The sequence below is a fragment of the Scaptodrosophila lebanonensis genome, unplaced genomic scaffold (assembly GCF_003285725.1).
Source record: "Scaptodrosophila lebanonensis strain 11010-0011.00,11010-0021.00 unplaced genomic scaffold, SlebRS2 tig00001412-arrow-pilon, whole genome shotgun sequence".
In the NCBI taxonomy this organism is placed as follows: Eukaryota; Metazoa; Arthropoda; class Insecta; order Diptera; family Drosophilidae; genus Scaptodrosophila; species Scaptodrosophila lebanonensis.
The window spans coordinates 9,675,046-9,692,442 of NW_022060739.1; the positions used below are offsets into that span (position 1 = coordinate 9,675,046).

General features: G+C 34.8%; 1 protein-coding gene across 1 annotated transcript in view; it reads left to right on the forward strand.

Moving 5' to 3' along the window:
• The first annotated feature begins 597 nt into the window (after nucleotides 1–597).
• LOC115631341 (mucin-19) overlaps nucleotides 598–17,397 on the forward strand; it is a 78,557-nt gene continuing 61,757 nt past the window's right edge. The window contains exons 1-2 of the mRNA XM_030528059.1: nucleotides 598–745; nucleotides 4,555–4,719. Coding sequence (XP_030383919.1) covers nucleotides 4,665–4,719 — 55 coding nt within the window. The 5' untranslated portion in view covers nucleotides 598–745; nucleotides 4,555–4,664. The remainder of the gene's footprint in view (nucleotides 746–4,554; nucleotides 4,720–17,397) is intronic.

Sequence of the window (17,397 nt, forward strand, 5' to 3'; positions counted from 1 at the left end):
ATTAAAAACAATAAACAAATTTCGTACAAAAAATAAAAAATATATACATATACACATGCATGTGTGATTGAAAAAGTAAAAAATATACATAAGTATTTGTGCGGATATTGGTGGAAAAATTGTTGTTGCCACAGTCAGCAAAATTGCAGAATCTGCAAAAGCCTTGCATGCAAATAACAAGAATTACAAACAATAATAATAACAACAACAAAAACAACAGGAATAAAAACAACGGCAAGTGGATTATGATTTTATAACACAAACGCGTTTCGTTTTATAACAAATAACAGGTTCGTTTAAAACGCACATCAAAGTAATTATTATAACCATAACAATAAAAAAGCAAAAAGCAAAAGCAACGCCACACCAGCAAGCAAATTTAAATTATAACAACAAACACATACACACAAAACAAATATACATATATAAGCACGTACACACATATACATATATATATATATATATATATATATATATATAGTATGTGTAGACAATAAAATTTACTTAAAATATAACAAACAAATTGTAAAAAGAGAAGAATGCGCCGGTCTTTCTCAATTTACATTTTTTTCAACTGCTTGTTGTTTGCTGCTCTTCCCACCACATTGTCAAACTTAATGACAAATTGACAGCAGTCTGCCAGACTGACAATCAGTCAGCTAGCTAACAACAACAACACTAACAACAACATTGCAATCAACGTGAAACAGTTAAGAAATACAAAAACAACAAGCAAAATAAATAGGTGAGCAAATTCAAATGCAAAAAGCTGTTCAAATATTTGTTACCACAAACGATCTTAAACTTTTTATGAACTCGCAATGAGGTGAGGGCATATCAGTTTCAAGTGTGCATTTGTAACTAAAGAGTGTAGGTAAATCCTGTTATTAGCAGTAGCTAGGTGTAGATCAAAGGCAGCCACTATAACTCTATACATCAGAGCAGGAAACGACTGGACTTAAAGTTAATTCATTCGATTCAATTTGGCAATATATTGAAATCTGATAATTGCAAAAAATGTGACAAAATAGGATCAACTAATTGAACCAATTCTATGGCAAACAAAAAATCTTTCACCCATGCCAACAATCTGAAAAAGTCTTTAGAACAACGATTCAATTAATTGGATAATGATGGGAAATGTCAGTTTCTTGAGTGCATTTGTAAAAAAACCTTATTATTAGCTACAGGTATACTTATACAGTAAAAAGATCCGCTTAAGGGGTACTTAAATACTTTATACACCGATCGAATGTTTTAGAAAAAGTGTCCGCCGAAGAGAGTGCCGGATAAAAGCGGTGTCTGTTAAGGGAGTTTTCACTGTATAGCTATCATCACACATCGACACTTTAAATTCCCAAGACCTGAACACGATCAGGGTCAGGATCAAGTAACTTATTTTCAAGATCAAAAGAAATCTGTGCGAACATAGGACCAATTTAAAGAACCGATTCCATAGCAACTGTAGAATCTTTCATTCAGTTCTACAATCTGAAAAAGTCTATAGAATAACGATACATAAAATCGGATGAGGAACGGAGCTATCAGTGCCAGCTTTGCTTTTGTAATTTAAGAGTGTCTAATTGTTCATCATTCGATCTTGGAATTTAAGGTTCCCAAAACCACGGGCAGCTAAACCTACCTAGAATCTGAATCAATTAAAAATAAAATCATATTTATGGTTGTGTAATTACGCGATATTAGATTAAGGGACCGTTTAAAACTAGCTTTAGAACATTATGTTATTTTCAAGCTTCTGATTGTTTCTGATATAAATTATGGAAAGAAAAACTTTTTTAACAGATGAAGAAAAGTCGGAGTTGTTGTGTAAATAAATGTTCCTTGGGTTTTGAGTTTTTCTTTTTGCTAAACCTTTTAAACCGTTTAAAACTAGCTTTAGAACATTATGTTATTTTCAACATTTTTTAGCAGACGAATGAAAATCGGAGCTATTGTGTAAATAAATCTTCCTTAGGTTTTGAGTTTTTCTTTTTGCTAAACCTTTCTAGAATCTGAAACCAACAAAAATAAAATCATATTCATGTTTAGTGTAATTACGCGATATTAGATTAAGGGACCGTTTAAAACTAGCTTTAGAACATTATGTTATTTTCAAGCTTCTGATTGTTTCTGATATAAATTATGGAAAGAAAAACTTTTTTAACAGATGAAGAAAAGTCGGAGTTGTTGTGTAAATAAATGTTCCTTGGGTTTTGAGTTTTTCTTTTTGTATAGTTGCTCTTTCGATCAATCGAATAATGCACTATAGGAAATTAATTTGTCTCAAATTATATTTTATTTAGTTTGCTAATGTTTTGATTCTTGTTTGCTTTTGTTTTAATTAAATATCTTTAATTATAGCCTGTACCCAAAGGGTGAAAGGCTATACTAGTTTTGTGCGCATGTATGTAACACACAGAAGGAGGCGTGGCAGACCCCACAAAGTATATATATTCTTGATCAGGATGAGAAGCCGAGTCGATATAGCCTTGTCCGTCCGTCCGTCTGTCTGTCCGTCTGTCTGTCCGTCTGTCCGTATGAACGCAAGGATCTCAGAAAGTATAAGAGCTAGAATAACCAAACTTGGTTTCCATATTCTCCTAAGACCGAGAAAGTACGAGTTTGAGTTTTTTTTCGATGCACCCCCCCACTCCCCCGCAATTCGTGTTTTTTCTTATAACTTCCGTAATTCTCGGAATTTTGAAATCAATTTTGGTAGGTACATCCAGTTAGTACTAATGTGTCCGTGTGACAAATTTCATCATGATAGGTCAATTCTGAAGAAAGTTATAGCCATAAGTAAAATCGCTGCTCATGCGCTGCCTCTGTCGGCAGCGCTGCCCGCAGCTGTTGTTGTTGTTGCTGCTTTGGTTCAACTTTGTGCTGCATACATACACGCATATAAACACGCATAGGTACGTGATGTAAATGTATGCTGTTAAAACTAAACATAAACATATATTCTAATTTAATTTAATTAATTAATTCATTAATTTTTTTTAATAATTTAATTTTTTTTTTTAAATTTTTTTTTTTTAATTTTTCTTTTTTGTGGAGAGTACAGGCTATTTTACTGTCGGGCTTGCTCGACTGTAGCGTTCTATCTTGTTTTGTTTATTTGTTTTAATTTTCTCATTTGCATTTCACTGCAGCTGCTTTTGATTTTCTTTATACTAATAAGTATGTTTACTTTTCCTTATACCCATAGCAGACATTCTTGTTCAGTTGTTAGACTATTTTTGAGGTTTTTATAGCCTGTACCCAAAGGGTGAAAGGCTATACTAGTTTTGTGCGCATGTATGTAACACACAGAAGGAGGCGTGGCAGACCCCACAAAGTATATATATTCTTGATCAGGATGAGAAGCCGAGTCGATATAGCCTTGTCCGTCCGTCCGTCTGTCCGTCTGTCTGTCCGTATGAACGCAAGGATCTCAGAAAGTATAAGAGCTAGAATAACCAAACTTGGTTTCCATATTCTCCTAAGACCGAGAAAGTACGAGTTTGAGTTTTTTTTCGATGCACCCCCCCACTCCCCCGCAATTCGTGTTTTTTCTTATAAATTCCGTAATTCTCGGAATTTTGAAATCAATTTTGGTAGGTACATCCAGTTAGTACTAATGTGTCCGTGTGCCAAATTTCATCATGATAGGTCAATTCTGAAGAAAGTTATAGCCATAAGTAAAATCGCTGCTCATGCGCTGCCTCTGTCGGCAGCGCTGCCCGCAGCTGTTGTTGTTGTTGCTGCTTTGGTTCAACTTTGTGCTGCATACATACACGCATATAAACACGCATAGGTACGTGATGTAAATGTATGCTGTTAAAACTAAACATAAACATATATTCTAATTTCATTTAATTAATTAATTCATTAATTTTTTTTAATAATTTAATTTTTTTTTAAATTTTTTTTTTTTAATTTTTCTTTTTTTGTGGAGAGTACAGGCTATTTTACTGTCGGGCTTGCTCGACTGTAGCGTTCTATCTTGTTTTTTTTTATTTTTTTAAGTCGAAACTGTAGCGTTATACTTGTATTCATATAAATAAATAAATAATAAAACTTTTGTTCTTCTGCTTCTTTTTTACACCTTCTTTAAAATGCTTTCTTTCTCGATATAACAAGCCAACGAAGCCAAACAGTATATTCAATAATTATACGACTGCTTTTAAAGTGTTAAATATATAAAACATATAATCAGTGTCAATTATCAAAATCAATGTGTCGCCAGGCGTCAAATATTAGACAGCCGTAGAGTTAATTTAGGAAACGCCCCGAAGTCTGTAAAAGCCAAATAAATATCAGAGAGTCATCGGCATTAGCTGCAATTATACGAATGTGGACAGATAACAATTAACGACATAAACGGCATCAACAGCTTAATGGTATTTGCCGTAAGCTTTTGGCCAACAGCTACCAACTTAATTGAAAAACTGGCCAGTAGGAAGAAAAAGCTGTTGTTGTGGCAAAACGTTAAAATAACTTTATAACTAATATTATGTTTTTCTTCTTCTTCTTCTTCTTCTTCTTTTTGCTATTTCCTGCCTTCACTTGCAGCAGCCAGCCAACAACAATAATAGCAACAACAACAACAACAGCAACAGCAGCAAACAATTGACGACAAATTGAATCGGTGCGGTGCGGTTTGACAATATGTTGAACCCATAATGAAGGAAATTGATACCGAGACGACAGTAGTATGGCCAGCTTGGTGTTATTCCGGTAAGTTTACCTTACAAACAAACAAACAAACCAAGACATACTCCTCTATATATATATATATATATATATACATATATATGTATGTATGTATATTTATACAAGTATAGTATCTCTTGCTTATAGTGGAGAGACAGATGTCTAAGCACATTTTTTCCTCCTTCTTTTCACATTTATCGCATTTACCTTACTGCTTCATAGACAACAACAATGGACAGCAGCAGCAACAACTGAAAAAATAGGTGTTGAAAGTTCAACTATCGTTTTACTCTTTGTTGTATTTCTCATTTCATTTATTTGTTTATTTCGGTTTGTATTTCTTCGCCGCCATTTGCACCTTCCGTTCCGTTAAGACCTCGTTTGTCATTCTTCTTCTTCTTCTGCTTATTGTTGTTGTTGTTGTTACTGCTGCTGCTGCTGCTGCGCAGTAACTGCCCAGTGGCCGGCCAAGTAGCCAACCATTCAAAGTTTATGGCTGCGGAGAGCAATGTGTGTGCAGGTGCTTGTAAATTTGTCGCTTTTAAGGCCTCGTTTTGGTGTCAAACCTTTGTTGTTGTTGCTGCTGCTGCCATTGTTGTAGTTGTTGGTGTCATTATTTATTGTATTGTAAGCGTGATCTGATATTTTTTTCAAGCTATATGTATTAATTATATAGACTTGTCAAGCCTTTCAGCTTCTACTCTAGCCAAAGGTATTCCGATTAATTCATTACAACCATTATATTATAATTATGATGGAGCTTCTTTAGACTAGTTGGCGATAAAAAATGGGCAACAATAGTGCGCTGGATCTTGCGCGAACAATTTTTAAAATGAAATTAACTAATTAGAAGTTAAAAATTGAAATTTGAGAGTCCCTTACCTGTTGTAGATAATATCATTCATGTTATAATATAATTCCCTTTATAATATCAATCTCATTATATCAACCCTTTTATAATTTCATTGTAGTTATAATATCATATCTTTGATAGAGTCAATTATTCAAAAATATATAATATTAGAAATAAACAGATTAAAGAGAGTTAAAAACGACGTTTCTTCTTAAAACATGCCCATCATTATATTTGTTTATATATGTCTTCGCCTCCTTAAGCTACATGCAAATAATTTGCACACAAATTTTATATTATTTTAAAAGGCTTTTAAAAAGTTGCAGTAAATTAACTTTAATTATAGAATTCACATTAGTTTTAAGAAGTGGCATTACATTTTTGAGAATTCTTTAAATTGTGGCTTTAGTCTTCTATCATCTCAAGAGTGTTTAGATTCTAACTTATAATGATTATTTGTTCGTTATATTTGATTGCTGGAGCAATTCTTCTCATAATAAGCCGCTGTAGAGAGATTAATAGAATCTGATACATCATTACAAAGTCTTCTAGCTTTATCTTTTTGAATTTTCTTCTAACATACCTGCTGCTGCTTTTCTATAGCTCCAAAAATTGTGCAGCTTTTTGCAGGTTTGTTTAGTTTTCATTTTCATGTTTAAAGTTGATCGGTTAAAATATTCACATTTTCGTTCCTCTTTTGGACTAGAATTTTCAAAAACTAGTCAGTTAATCAGTTAATCTTTTATCAATTAATCTTCAATTATTAATCTCTACTCTGCCACAAATAGTGCCTACATTTAACAAAATATTAAAACAATAATTAATTTTTTTTAAAAATCATGCCTATTCTAATCTGCTTAGAAATATTCGCATAAACAATATTTGAAAGCGTATATCGTCTTCGTCGTTTGAAGGCCAACACTTTTACTTGTTTGTGTTTCTGTTGTTGTTGTTGTTGTTCTCATTATCTTACCTCGTGCATGATTTATAGAAAATGTCTCACTTGTTTGACCAAAACCTCAGAAATTGGCATGATGTCATGGCATGGCTCACCTTTGACTTTTGTCTGTCGTTCGCCGTCGTTGGCCAAGCATGCAAAAACGAGAATTGCAAGCTTTTAAAAAAAGTAAAAGGCAAATCCCATTTGACACTTTTTTCTCTTTTTTTCTGATTTGAAACGCAAAAAAGGAGAGAAAAACAACAACAGCAGCGACAACTCACATAGAATTTTAACCCTAGAAGAGCAGCTCATTCAAAGCTGACCTTGAAAGTGGATCATTTAAAATCATTTGCCAAATATTTTTTATGGCCATAAGCTGGGGAATAAGTATGCTGCTAACATTTTAAATTCAAAATCGAGTTTCTTCATTCGCAGTTTAATGCGTTTATAGAAAAGGGAAAAATATCGCTTTAAGGTAATTGCTGTGAAAAAGCTGGTGAGTTTTACGAACGGTAGTTAGGGCTAATTCTGCTTGGGGGTCACCAAATAATTGATGGGTTAGGTTGAAAAATTTCCACGAAACTATTACCTATATTTATTTAATTATAGCACTTTTCTGTTCAGTTTTTGTGTTTTTCGTTTCTGCTCCCTATGCAAATCTTTGCTGTCGCCTTCAAAATAGTCGCCTTTTGACCTCTATATTCATCCAAAAGTTAATTCACTTGTTATAGGCATTAGCTGGTATGCTCTTTAGTTCTTGGACTTTTGAGAACTGGAAAGCGAGCCAAATCTGGTGAATACTGTGACTGAGCGCTTATTTTTGTTTCGTTTTCGAATCAAATATTCAATAACAACCTGGCTGCAATGCGACGGTGCAAAATCCATTAATTGGTGTTGTAGTTCGAACGTGATGGCGACGCCCTTTATAGCCAAAACATCAACTTAATTGTCTGGAGTCGATTCATATGAGATGTTGCGAGCTTCATTTATTTTTTTAACATCTTCGTTAGCTTCCATGTGGCTCATTCAAATACTTTCTGAAACACTGCTGCACCTTTTTCAATAATTCCCTTACCATAATATACAACGTTTAAAGCTTATTCCTTAATATTTTTTTTTTGAAATTTAAAATGGCGGTTAAACACACACTAATTGACATTTCCAGCTTAAATGACACACGAATGTCAAACTCCAAATCCAAGGACTTAATGCAGGAATAAATCCAGAACAAACTTAATTGGGGCAGCTAATGGCTAAAACTCCCGACAGCTTTATTACAAGCTTAAGGAATTAAGAGTCGCTTTTAGAAGTAAGGCTATCACATCTAGGACGAAATAGTGATTTTCTCCTGTTCAGAGTCATAATACACAAGGTCTGGAGAACATTTCTAATCTCATGAAAAACATCATTATTAATTCAATCAAACTTCCTTAGGAGACTATAACATTCAGTTTCTTATTGGAGATATTTAATTTCTTCAATATCATATTCTTAAACTATAATGTATGAAAGAAAACATATAATATATTTTACAAATATTTATCTAAAAGTGTGCTCATTATTAAATAATTATTAATAATTAAAACCAGTTTGGTCTGTTTGTGCACATTTTTTTTTCCTCCCAAGCTAGCCATTCATTTACAAATAGTTTCTCAGCGTCCTTTCAGAAGCTTTCAATCATCTCTAAGTACTTAACTGGCTATTGAATATAAGTAGTTTGGTTTTCAGGCTCTGCTTGGCATTAAGATGGTATCGGCCAACCTTTTGGCCGAGTCGAACGAAACAGTTTGGCAAAAGTTGGCAAGTGCTGGCAAATTAAGCATTCCGCATGCAAATATTCATTAAATATAAAGTACCACACACATACAGATAACCATGTATTTATATACAAATATAGGTGTCTGAGCGTGTGTATAAGTGTGTGTGTGTGTGTGTGCGTTTGGCATATAATGAATGCTTAAAAAGCCACAATTTCAATGCGCGCATTTTGTGATTTTCGAAGCAGTCGGCAGTCGGCAGCGGCCGCGGCAGTGGCAGTGGCAGCCACTTGGACTTGGACTTCGATGATGATGACGACGACGCTGACAACGACAACGACGACGACGACTCCACTTTTGACCGGCACAAATAAGGCAACAGAAATGAACGCCCAAATGGCCAACAAGTGGCGATAAAAAACGTATCGAGCAGAAGCTTTAAAATTTAAAAAAATAATAAAAGAAAAAATAAAAATAAAACGAAGGGGACGCAACGACAGTGATAATCATGATAATAATGATCATCACGATCATGATGATGATGATGAAAAAGATCAGGCAAAATTAAAATGCAAAACGAGTCAGCGGCGAACGATTCAGCGCTAAAATGCTTCCCAGCTCCTCTGCCCTTTTGTACAGAAACAGAAGCGACCCCAAAACTGATGAGGCTAATACAATATCAATATGAGCGGAGCGTGCTTTGCAGTATAACCTTTTCTTGGCCCTGTTGTTGTTGTTGTTGTTATTGTTGCCTTTATACCTACCTATTTATTTTTAAATTTTTTTTTGCCTTCCACTCGTTGGCCCTTTGACGCGAACTTATGCCCCTAAGTGGCCATCATGGAATGCAATACGTATGATGAGGATGACGAAGACGCTGAGTCCACAGGCCGTAAAGCAAAGGCAGAGCCAAAAACATACATATATACTCGTAGCTATATACTGTATGTTTGTATATAGGTATGTGTGAGTGCTGATGTCGTGCCGTGCCGTGCCGACTGCGCAGTCGCCACGTCCATTATGTCTGCTCAACTTTGCACTCAACGCGCCTCGCCTCATCGCCTCAAATGACTTGAGACACGCACACTTGTTGCACGTTCGCTAGGGGCCCCAAATCGCAGTCGCAGTTGCATTCGCCTTCTCCGTGGCAGTTGCAGTTTTAGTTACAGTCGAAGTTGCAGTTCAAGTCGAAGTTGAAAGAGTCGTTGTGCCCGCCACAACTCTCAACTGCACTCGTATTTATTCATTATTATTATTTGTTGTGGTAGTTATGATTTGCCAGTTTTGTCCGAACGCACAATGATGAGCAACTAAATAGAAACAGCAAATAGTTGTTTTCAACTAAAGCTTTGCTTTAAAGCTAGTGTTCTGCTGTTGTTCCATTATTAGGTTAGAAATACTCGTTTGTGTTTTAAAGAATAAGAGAGTGTATAAGAATATGCTATATAGGTCCCTGATGAGAATCGGTAATAGCCTAACTACTATAAGTAAAGTAAGTAGGGGACTGCTTCGACAACGATTTCCAAATATCGTTCAGGCTGCCACACAAAAAAAAATCAATAAAATTATAATAATATCTAATTATATATTGGAGAACTTTTATTTGCTAACCGTCCAATCTAGCCTCCAGTTAAATAAATAAAAAAAATGATTAGAGACATTTGGCAGCCAACAACAATTACAACAATTATATACAAATTATCGCATCAAAACTACTTAAGTGTAGGCAACTAAGTATTTACTTATTAATTTTTAATTTGTTTACTTTTGAAAAATAATGGAAATGGAAATAATGGTCCAACGACTGAATTTCTTTCACTATTCGGAAAAGCACAACTGCATTTTAGCCAAAATCTAATAATGATTAAGTAGAATATTAGAGTACCTTAATCTACTTTTAAATTCGATTTAGGTTTTTTGTCTCCAGAATTTTTGCTTAGCATTTAGTATTGCACTAGATTTCGAGAGAAAATATATAAAAACAAGATAGAACGCTACAGTCGAGCAAGCCCGACAGTAAAATAGCCTGTACTCTCCACAAAAAAAGAAAAATTAAAAAAAAAAAATTTTAAAAAAAAATTAAATTATTAAAAAAAATTAATGAATTAATTAATTAAATTAAATTAGAATATATGTTTATGTTTAGTTTTAACAGCATACATTTACATCACGTACCTATGCGTGTTTATATGCGTGTATGTATGCAGCACAAAGTTGAACCAAAGCAGCAACAACAACAACAGCTGCGGGCAGCGCTGCCGACAGAGGCAGCGCATGAGCAGCGATTTTACTTATGGCTATAACTTTCTTCAGAATTGACCTATCATGATGAAATTTGTCACACGGACACATTAGTACTAACTGGATGTACCTACCAAAATTGATTTCAAAATTCCGAGAATTACGGAAGTTATAAGAAAAAACACGAATTGCGGGGGAGTGGGGGGGTGCATCGAAAAAAAACTCAAACTCGTACTTTCTCGGTCTTAGGAGAATATGGAAACCAAGTTTGGTTATTCTAGCTCTTATACTTTCTGAGATCCTTGCGTTCATACGGACAGACGGACAGACGGACAGACGGACAGACAGACGGACAGACGGACGGACGGACAAGGCTATATCGACTCGGCTTCTCATCCTGATCAAGAATATATATACTTTGTGGGGTCTGCCACGCCTCCTTCTGTGTGTTACATACATGCGCACAAAACTAGTATAGCCTTTCACCCTTTGGGTACAGGCTATAAAAACATCGTGATGAGGCGACAATAAAACTGCAAGTCACATATGTATTTAGATTATTTCTGATATCAATTTTCTGTCGCATGCATCTGTTTGAATCTTTTATTACGAGTTTAGTAATTAAATAAATATATTTCGGAATTCATTCGTCACGAAACAAAATTTCTCGTAAATAAACGCAGACGTTTCCAAACGTGACAAACAAAATTTGTTTGTCAAAATATTAAAATTACATTTTTAAATAAATATTTTCCAACAGAAGCAAATAAGAGCTTAACCATAGGGGTCAATAATTGGAAATATGCGCCAACACCAATAATTAAACACTGACAAATAATAAAAAATTCCTTTGAAATATTACTAAACTAAGTATTTGACTACATTTATTAATATTCTTGTATTGGTTTCAACGTATTTTCATTTTCCGCCATGCAGCTCTTTTGGCCACTTGTGCTTTAGCTAGAACACAGCTCTGTAGAGTTGGTTGCGATAAGGCAAGTCTTTGTTAACAGATTAATATATGATTTTGTACCCATAGGCTTCACAAAAACCATCTTTGAGGTGGAATAGATATACAGATAGAGAGGATTGATATTTTTATCGATTATTATGGACAAACTGATCGCAAATAGCTGAAGGCAATGCTTTAAGCTTACTAAAAATAAATTTAAAGTAAGTAAAAGGCCTAGTTAAAACACCTTTGTGATTTATAGCTAATAATTGTAAGATGTAAATTAATTTTAAGAAAATTGAAAATATAGTAGAAACATAATGAAATGTAAGAATATGAAGCGATTTATTGCAATTAGTTTCGACCTTATTTTAGGTAATACTACCCTTATTCTTATTTTAACCGAAACCAAAATAGAGGTCTATCACTGTTAATGATGAAATTGAGATAAAACTCCAATTAAAGAAGTATGTTGATCAATAAAAAGGTGCTAACTTTTATCTTTTAATGGTTAAATTCCACTTTTACTTCTATCTATTGGGTTTATATTTAAATTTTAAAAACTATTTTTTAAATATATTATAGTGTTATATTTATAACTTAAATTAAACGTATAGTTAAATACAAATAGAACTTAAACTAGGTGTTCAGTCTAAATTACAATTTAACATTTATAATATATATAAATATGTTGGAAAGATTGGCTATAGATTTTGTTATTGTAAAAGAAATTGCAATAGCTTTTTATCGCTAAGTGGCAACCGTTTTTATTTAAGTAACCTGTGTTGTATATCTTGCCTTTTGCTTCATTTCCTTGCGCCTGCGTCTGTATCAGTGCCAGTGCCGCTGCCAGTGCCGGTGGCAGTACTAGTGCCTTCCACAGCGCCCTCCAACTCTCCACATACTACACATATCAATGGCTATGGCTATAACTACTTGGCTGTTTGGCTGTTTGGCTGCTTGGCATATATCCACATACGGTAGCAGCCGTAGGGCGCAATTACGCCACTTGTTGGAATTTCGATCTGTGTGCTTTGGTCGTTCGGGCCGATTCCTGACGCCGCGCGTAATTTTAATTCATTTGTTTTGTTTCAGTTTTAGTTTCGATGCGTACTCGTATAAGGCCGCCTTGCCATATACTCGCACATACATATACATATACATAGATGTATGTACATACATATGTATTTGCGAGTATGTAGGTATTGGTTGAGGAGACTGGGCCCTGTGCTGTCCAGTTCGTTCGCTTGACGTGGCCAACGGCGCGCTCCCTAGAATCACAAATGAGCAAAACGTGTAAATTATACACAGCGGTCACAGCACAAAGCAAATAAAATAAACATACACACACACACACTTACACGCACACATAGTACATACTTATATAGACGTTCTCGTTGTCGCCTTTGGCACAGCATATTTCCTACTTCAGCTTATTGGCTGCTGCCCATGTTTCGTTTCGTTTCATTTCATTCCGTTTGAGCCGCTCAGCAGTTTTCCATTGTCACCCAAATGCCGCTGCTAGTATTGTTGTTGTTGTTGCTGCTGCTGCTGCTGCGCTGCCCCCGCCATTGAAGTCGTCACACCCGCGTCTGTGTGCTGGACATTTATTCATCAGGCCAGCAGCATCGATAATGAGTCGTCGTCGTCGTTGTCGCTGACGCCGTTCAAGTCGCAGTCGTCGTTATTCAGTTTTGCGCCGACCTTTTTTTTTTCTTTCAAAGCTACGTTTATTGTTTACACAAAGTTGTTTATTTCTCTTTTTGTGTGGCATATTTCTTTGAAATTACAGAATAGGCCACAACACTAGAGAGTTGCAATAGAGACCATCATTAGGGTCAACTTTCATGGCAAGCTCTTTTTCCAAAATATATATACTCTCATATGTACTAAGCTAATGGATATTACTTGCAATTATGATGTGGACAAAATATTTTGTTGCTCAAATTTTGGCGCACAATTTTACAAACTCATGCTCAAGCGGATATATTAACACTTTTCGTTTGAATAAACATCTCTGAAATTTACCTAGCAATCTGCTTATTTATGAAAGAAATTTTTAAGCTACACATATGTATATCCAAGAATATATTCGAATCATATTCAAATTTCCATTTATTTTAAAACTGCATTAATTGAAAATCCGCTCAAATTGAATATTTAATATATTCAAATCCTATTCAAATTTCGATTTATTTTAAAGTTGCATCAATTGAAAAATTAAATATTGAATATTGATTATCGTACCTCTAAGATTTTCCTAGAAATTTTATTATTTGTGAACCAAATGTATAAGCAACACATATCGCCAAGTATGTATTCTAATCCTTAAATTGGTTTTCAAATTGCGCCATTTATATTACAAGTAATGTAGGTTTAGTTACTTTATTTCTATTTAATAATGGATAATTTAATTTAATAATTTAGTGAAATTGTTTAGAAATTAATTCAAAATTGGTTCTCTTTATTTATTTCTTAGCCTCTCCAAAGAATTGGCATCCGAGCTAAATTCCAAAACACCTCTACAAATCGAGGTGTTTTCAATCCCACTAGCCTGTTTTTTTAAAGTGAACCCCAAGTTAATTAAAAAATTGAATTTAAAAACTGGCGTGGCAGCGAAATCGTAGTCTGTATCCTAAAAGTATGCTGTTCTTAACTTCAATTCTCTAGAATTTCTTTTGAAAAATAAGAGACATTAAAAACTTGTACGACTCTAGCTCCTTTAACAAAGCTTATCTGGATATGTATTAAAAAAAACTCCAACTTTTCTACAAATAGTAAATCCCAAACGAGTTCTTTTGTAGAAGAACACTGTGGATTAGTATAGAATTTTTATTCCAGAATACGTTTTTGAAACTCAAACTGAATCTAAGTTTATGGAAAAGTTATGGTTTATTAGTTAGTTAATACTAAAAAATTAGCAACATTAAAATGTTAGCTCTGTAATTTGTTTGCAGCAAATAAATAGGAGTCTCTATAAACTCCAAAACAGTAACTGAGAGATATTTGAATTCGCTAAAAGGTTGCAAGCCGCTAAGTACTTTTAGTTGTGCGCCTTCACCTTTCAGCCAAGAATTAGAAACGATTATTCAATCAAACATCTACCAAAAGTTCACATGGGTTATAGATAGAGAATTATGCTTTAAGTGTAAAATGGCATTTGCACACTAATTGAACAATAATTGATATTAATTACGAGCCCGTGCCCCCCAAAAGGTTGAGTCCGAGGTGATTTTGTTTGAACTCGCCAGCGTACAAAAAGCAATTGATAGACTTTCTTGCAGAGACTGACCAAGCGATAGACACACCTAACAGATATGTAATGTTAGAATAATATAAATATATAAATGAAAAATATAATTAATTGTGCTACGTTGTGTGTGTGTGTGGGTGAAGCTTTTTATAATAACAATTGAACTTGAACTGCTGTCGTACGCAAAACATTGCGGTTAGCCCTCAACGTTAGGTGTCTATAAATCGAATGTTGTATACAAATGTCTGTGTGTGTATTTGTGTGTGTAGGTATGGTAACATGTATGTGTGTGTGTGTGTGTGTTAGCCATGATGTGTACAAAAAGTTAAAACATGACTGTAACAAATTTAATGAACGTCATTGAAACGCTACAAAAAACCGTGTAATTGTCAAGTCCAAGAGCGCGAAATATGCGCAGAAATAACAACAACAGAAGCAACAAAAACAACAACAACACCTAAAATGAAAATAAAACCAAATCATGTCCGTTGAGTTGAAGTTTAAACAAGTTGGTTAAACATTAATAGGTAGCATACGAAAAAAAAGCAAAAAGGCAAGGTTTTTGTATTTTCTGTGCAACTGCCAGATAATGCTTATACATATGTATATGTGTGTGTGTGTCTGTATGTATTATATGTATGTATGTCTGTGCATGTAGATGCCAATGCGTACAACAATAAAAACAACAACAACAACAGCAGCAGACTGGCTGACTGACTAACTGACTGACAACGCTTTTAGAATTCAATTAAAAAATCATTGAACGACGCCCGGCGGTCAGCATGTAAGTGGCAAATACCTCAGACTGTGACTGGAACTCTGTATCTGTTTCTGTATGTGACTGCGACTGCGATTGCGACTGCGACTGAGACTGCGACGATCATGGCGCAGATATTGACAAAATGTCGCAACGTGCGCAAAATATTGATGAGTTGGCAAAAACAAAAATACGCGCATGGGAGACAGCACTGAGACAAGGCAGCCCAAAAATACACTCGTATATGCATCGGTGTGTGTGTGTGTGCACACTGGTGCGAAATTTGAAAGGAGCGATTAGGTCAGCCATCAAAAGTGTTGAAAATCTGCCAATTAAAGGAACTATATCTGTGGTGAATGGCTTGTAACCAAATCTAAATAATAAAACTGAAACGAAAACCACGCAGAATGGAATTCTACAGATTATAATTATGGCTATAACGTTCCCTAAAAATGACCTGACAAACCGTATGTAATTTTCCAATTACAGTAAAAAGGAATTACAGAAAGAAAACACAAAACTTGCTCTGTCTAGAGTTAAGGGGAATACGAATAGCAAGTTTGCTTTCTCTAGCTTTTATATTCACCAAGATACTTGCGTTCATTCAGACGGGTATGGCTATATCGACACGTCTTGTCATGCTGATCAATAATATATGTACTTTGTAAGCATTAAAACAAATTATTTTAAATATGTTCTACGCCATTCAGTTCACAAAGTTATTTCTCTAATGAAGCAATTAAAACTTTTAACTGGGACGAGGCACAGTATACTATGAACTGAACTATGAGATATTTATTTACTTGCGAGTCATTAAATGAATCATTAAATGTTTCAGACGAGGAAGGAATTCCCATTATGGGGATTTCATATTTCTTGGAAGGTTTGAAAATAAAATTAAACGAAACTAACTCTTCAGTAGTCTAAAGTGGTCTTCGTCTCAGTTTTGATTAACATTTAAAGTATATTGATATTTATTTGTTTATAGTATATAATCTTGTAGCGAGTCATTAAATGAATCATTAAATGTTTCCCCATAATGGCGATTTCTAGTTATGGAAGGCTTAAAAATAAAATTAAGCGAAATAAATTCTTCAGTAGTCCAAAGTGGTCTTCGGAAATGGACTCAATTTTGATTTACATTTTAAAGCATATTCATATGTATTTGCTTTTATTATATAATGCTGTAGCCTAAATAGATATATTCATTATTTATTAGCCAAAAATATTTATATTTTAATTCTGGTACTATCTTAAAATTTCAAGAAATCTTCTTTAAGGCATAGTGGAAGCTTTCCTTTGAGCCTGTTTTGTTTTTTGCAAAATTGCGAGCATTTCCGGCCCAGTGTGTTGTTAAAGCGCTTTTGCTTATTAACATTTGCGCTGTTATTGTTGTTATTGTTATTGCTGTTGTGGTGGCTGCTGTTGCTGCCAAAGACCTGCCGCTTAGGTTGCCGTTGCTATTGTTGTTGTTGCTGTTAAGGTGAGGCCGCCGTTTACGAGCAACGCCATCGCCATCGACATCGCCAACATCGCTGCAGAAGGCAAGAAAGCAAAAGCTTGTCAATCTTCGTCAAGAATTTTGTTTGCTTGCTTGGTAGCTGGCTGGCTGGCTCTCCCACTCTACAGAACGCGCGTGACCCCAAGAGTTATATTGTTGTTGTTGTTTTTGTTGTTGATGCCTACGCACGGGTATTGGCGTACCAACAGAAATTTCCATGCCAACATTATTTGGCCAACTTTTGCTGTTGCCTGTTGGCCTTCTGTGTGCGCGCGCGCAGCTTTATGACACCGACTCTTTACATTTCGATTGCTTTCGAACAACTCTGTGTGTGTGTGTATGAGTGTGTGTGTGCCTGTGTAGTCTTCGTGTGTTTTATTTGATTATTCAATTTGAAAGTTATTCATTATGCGCTCACGTACGCACCCAACGTCAATATATTTTTAAG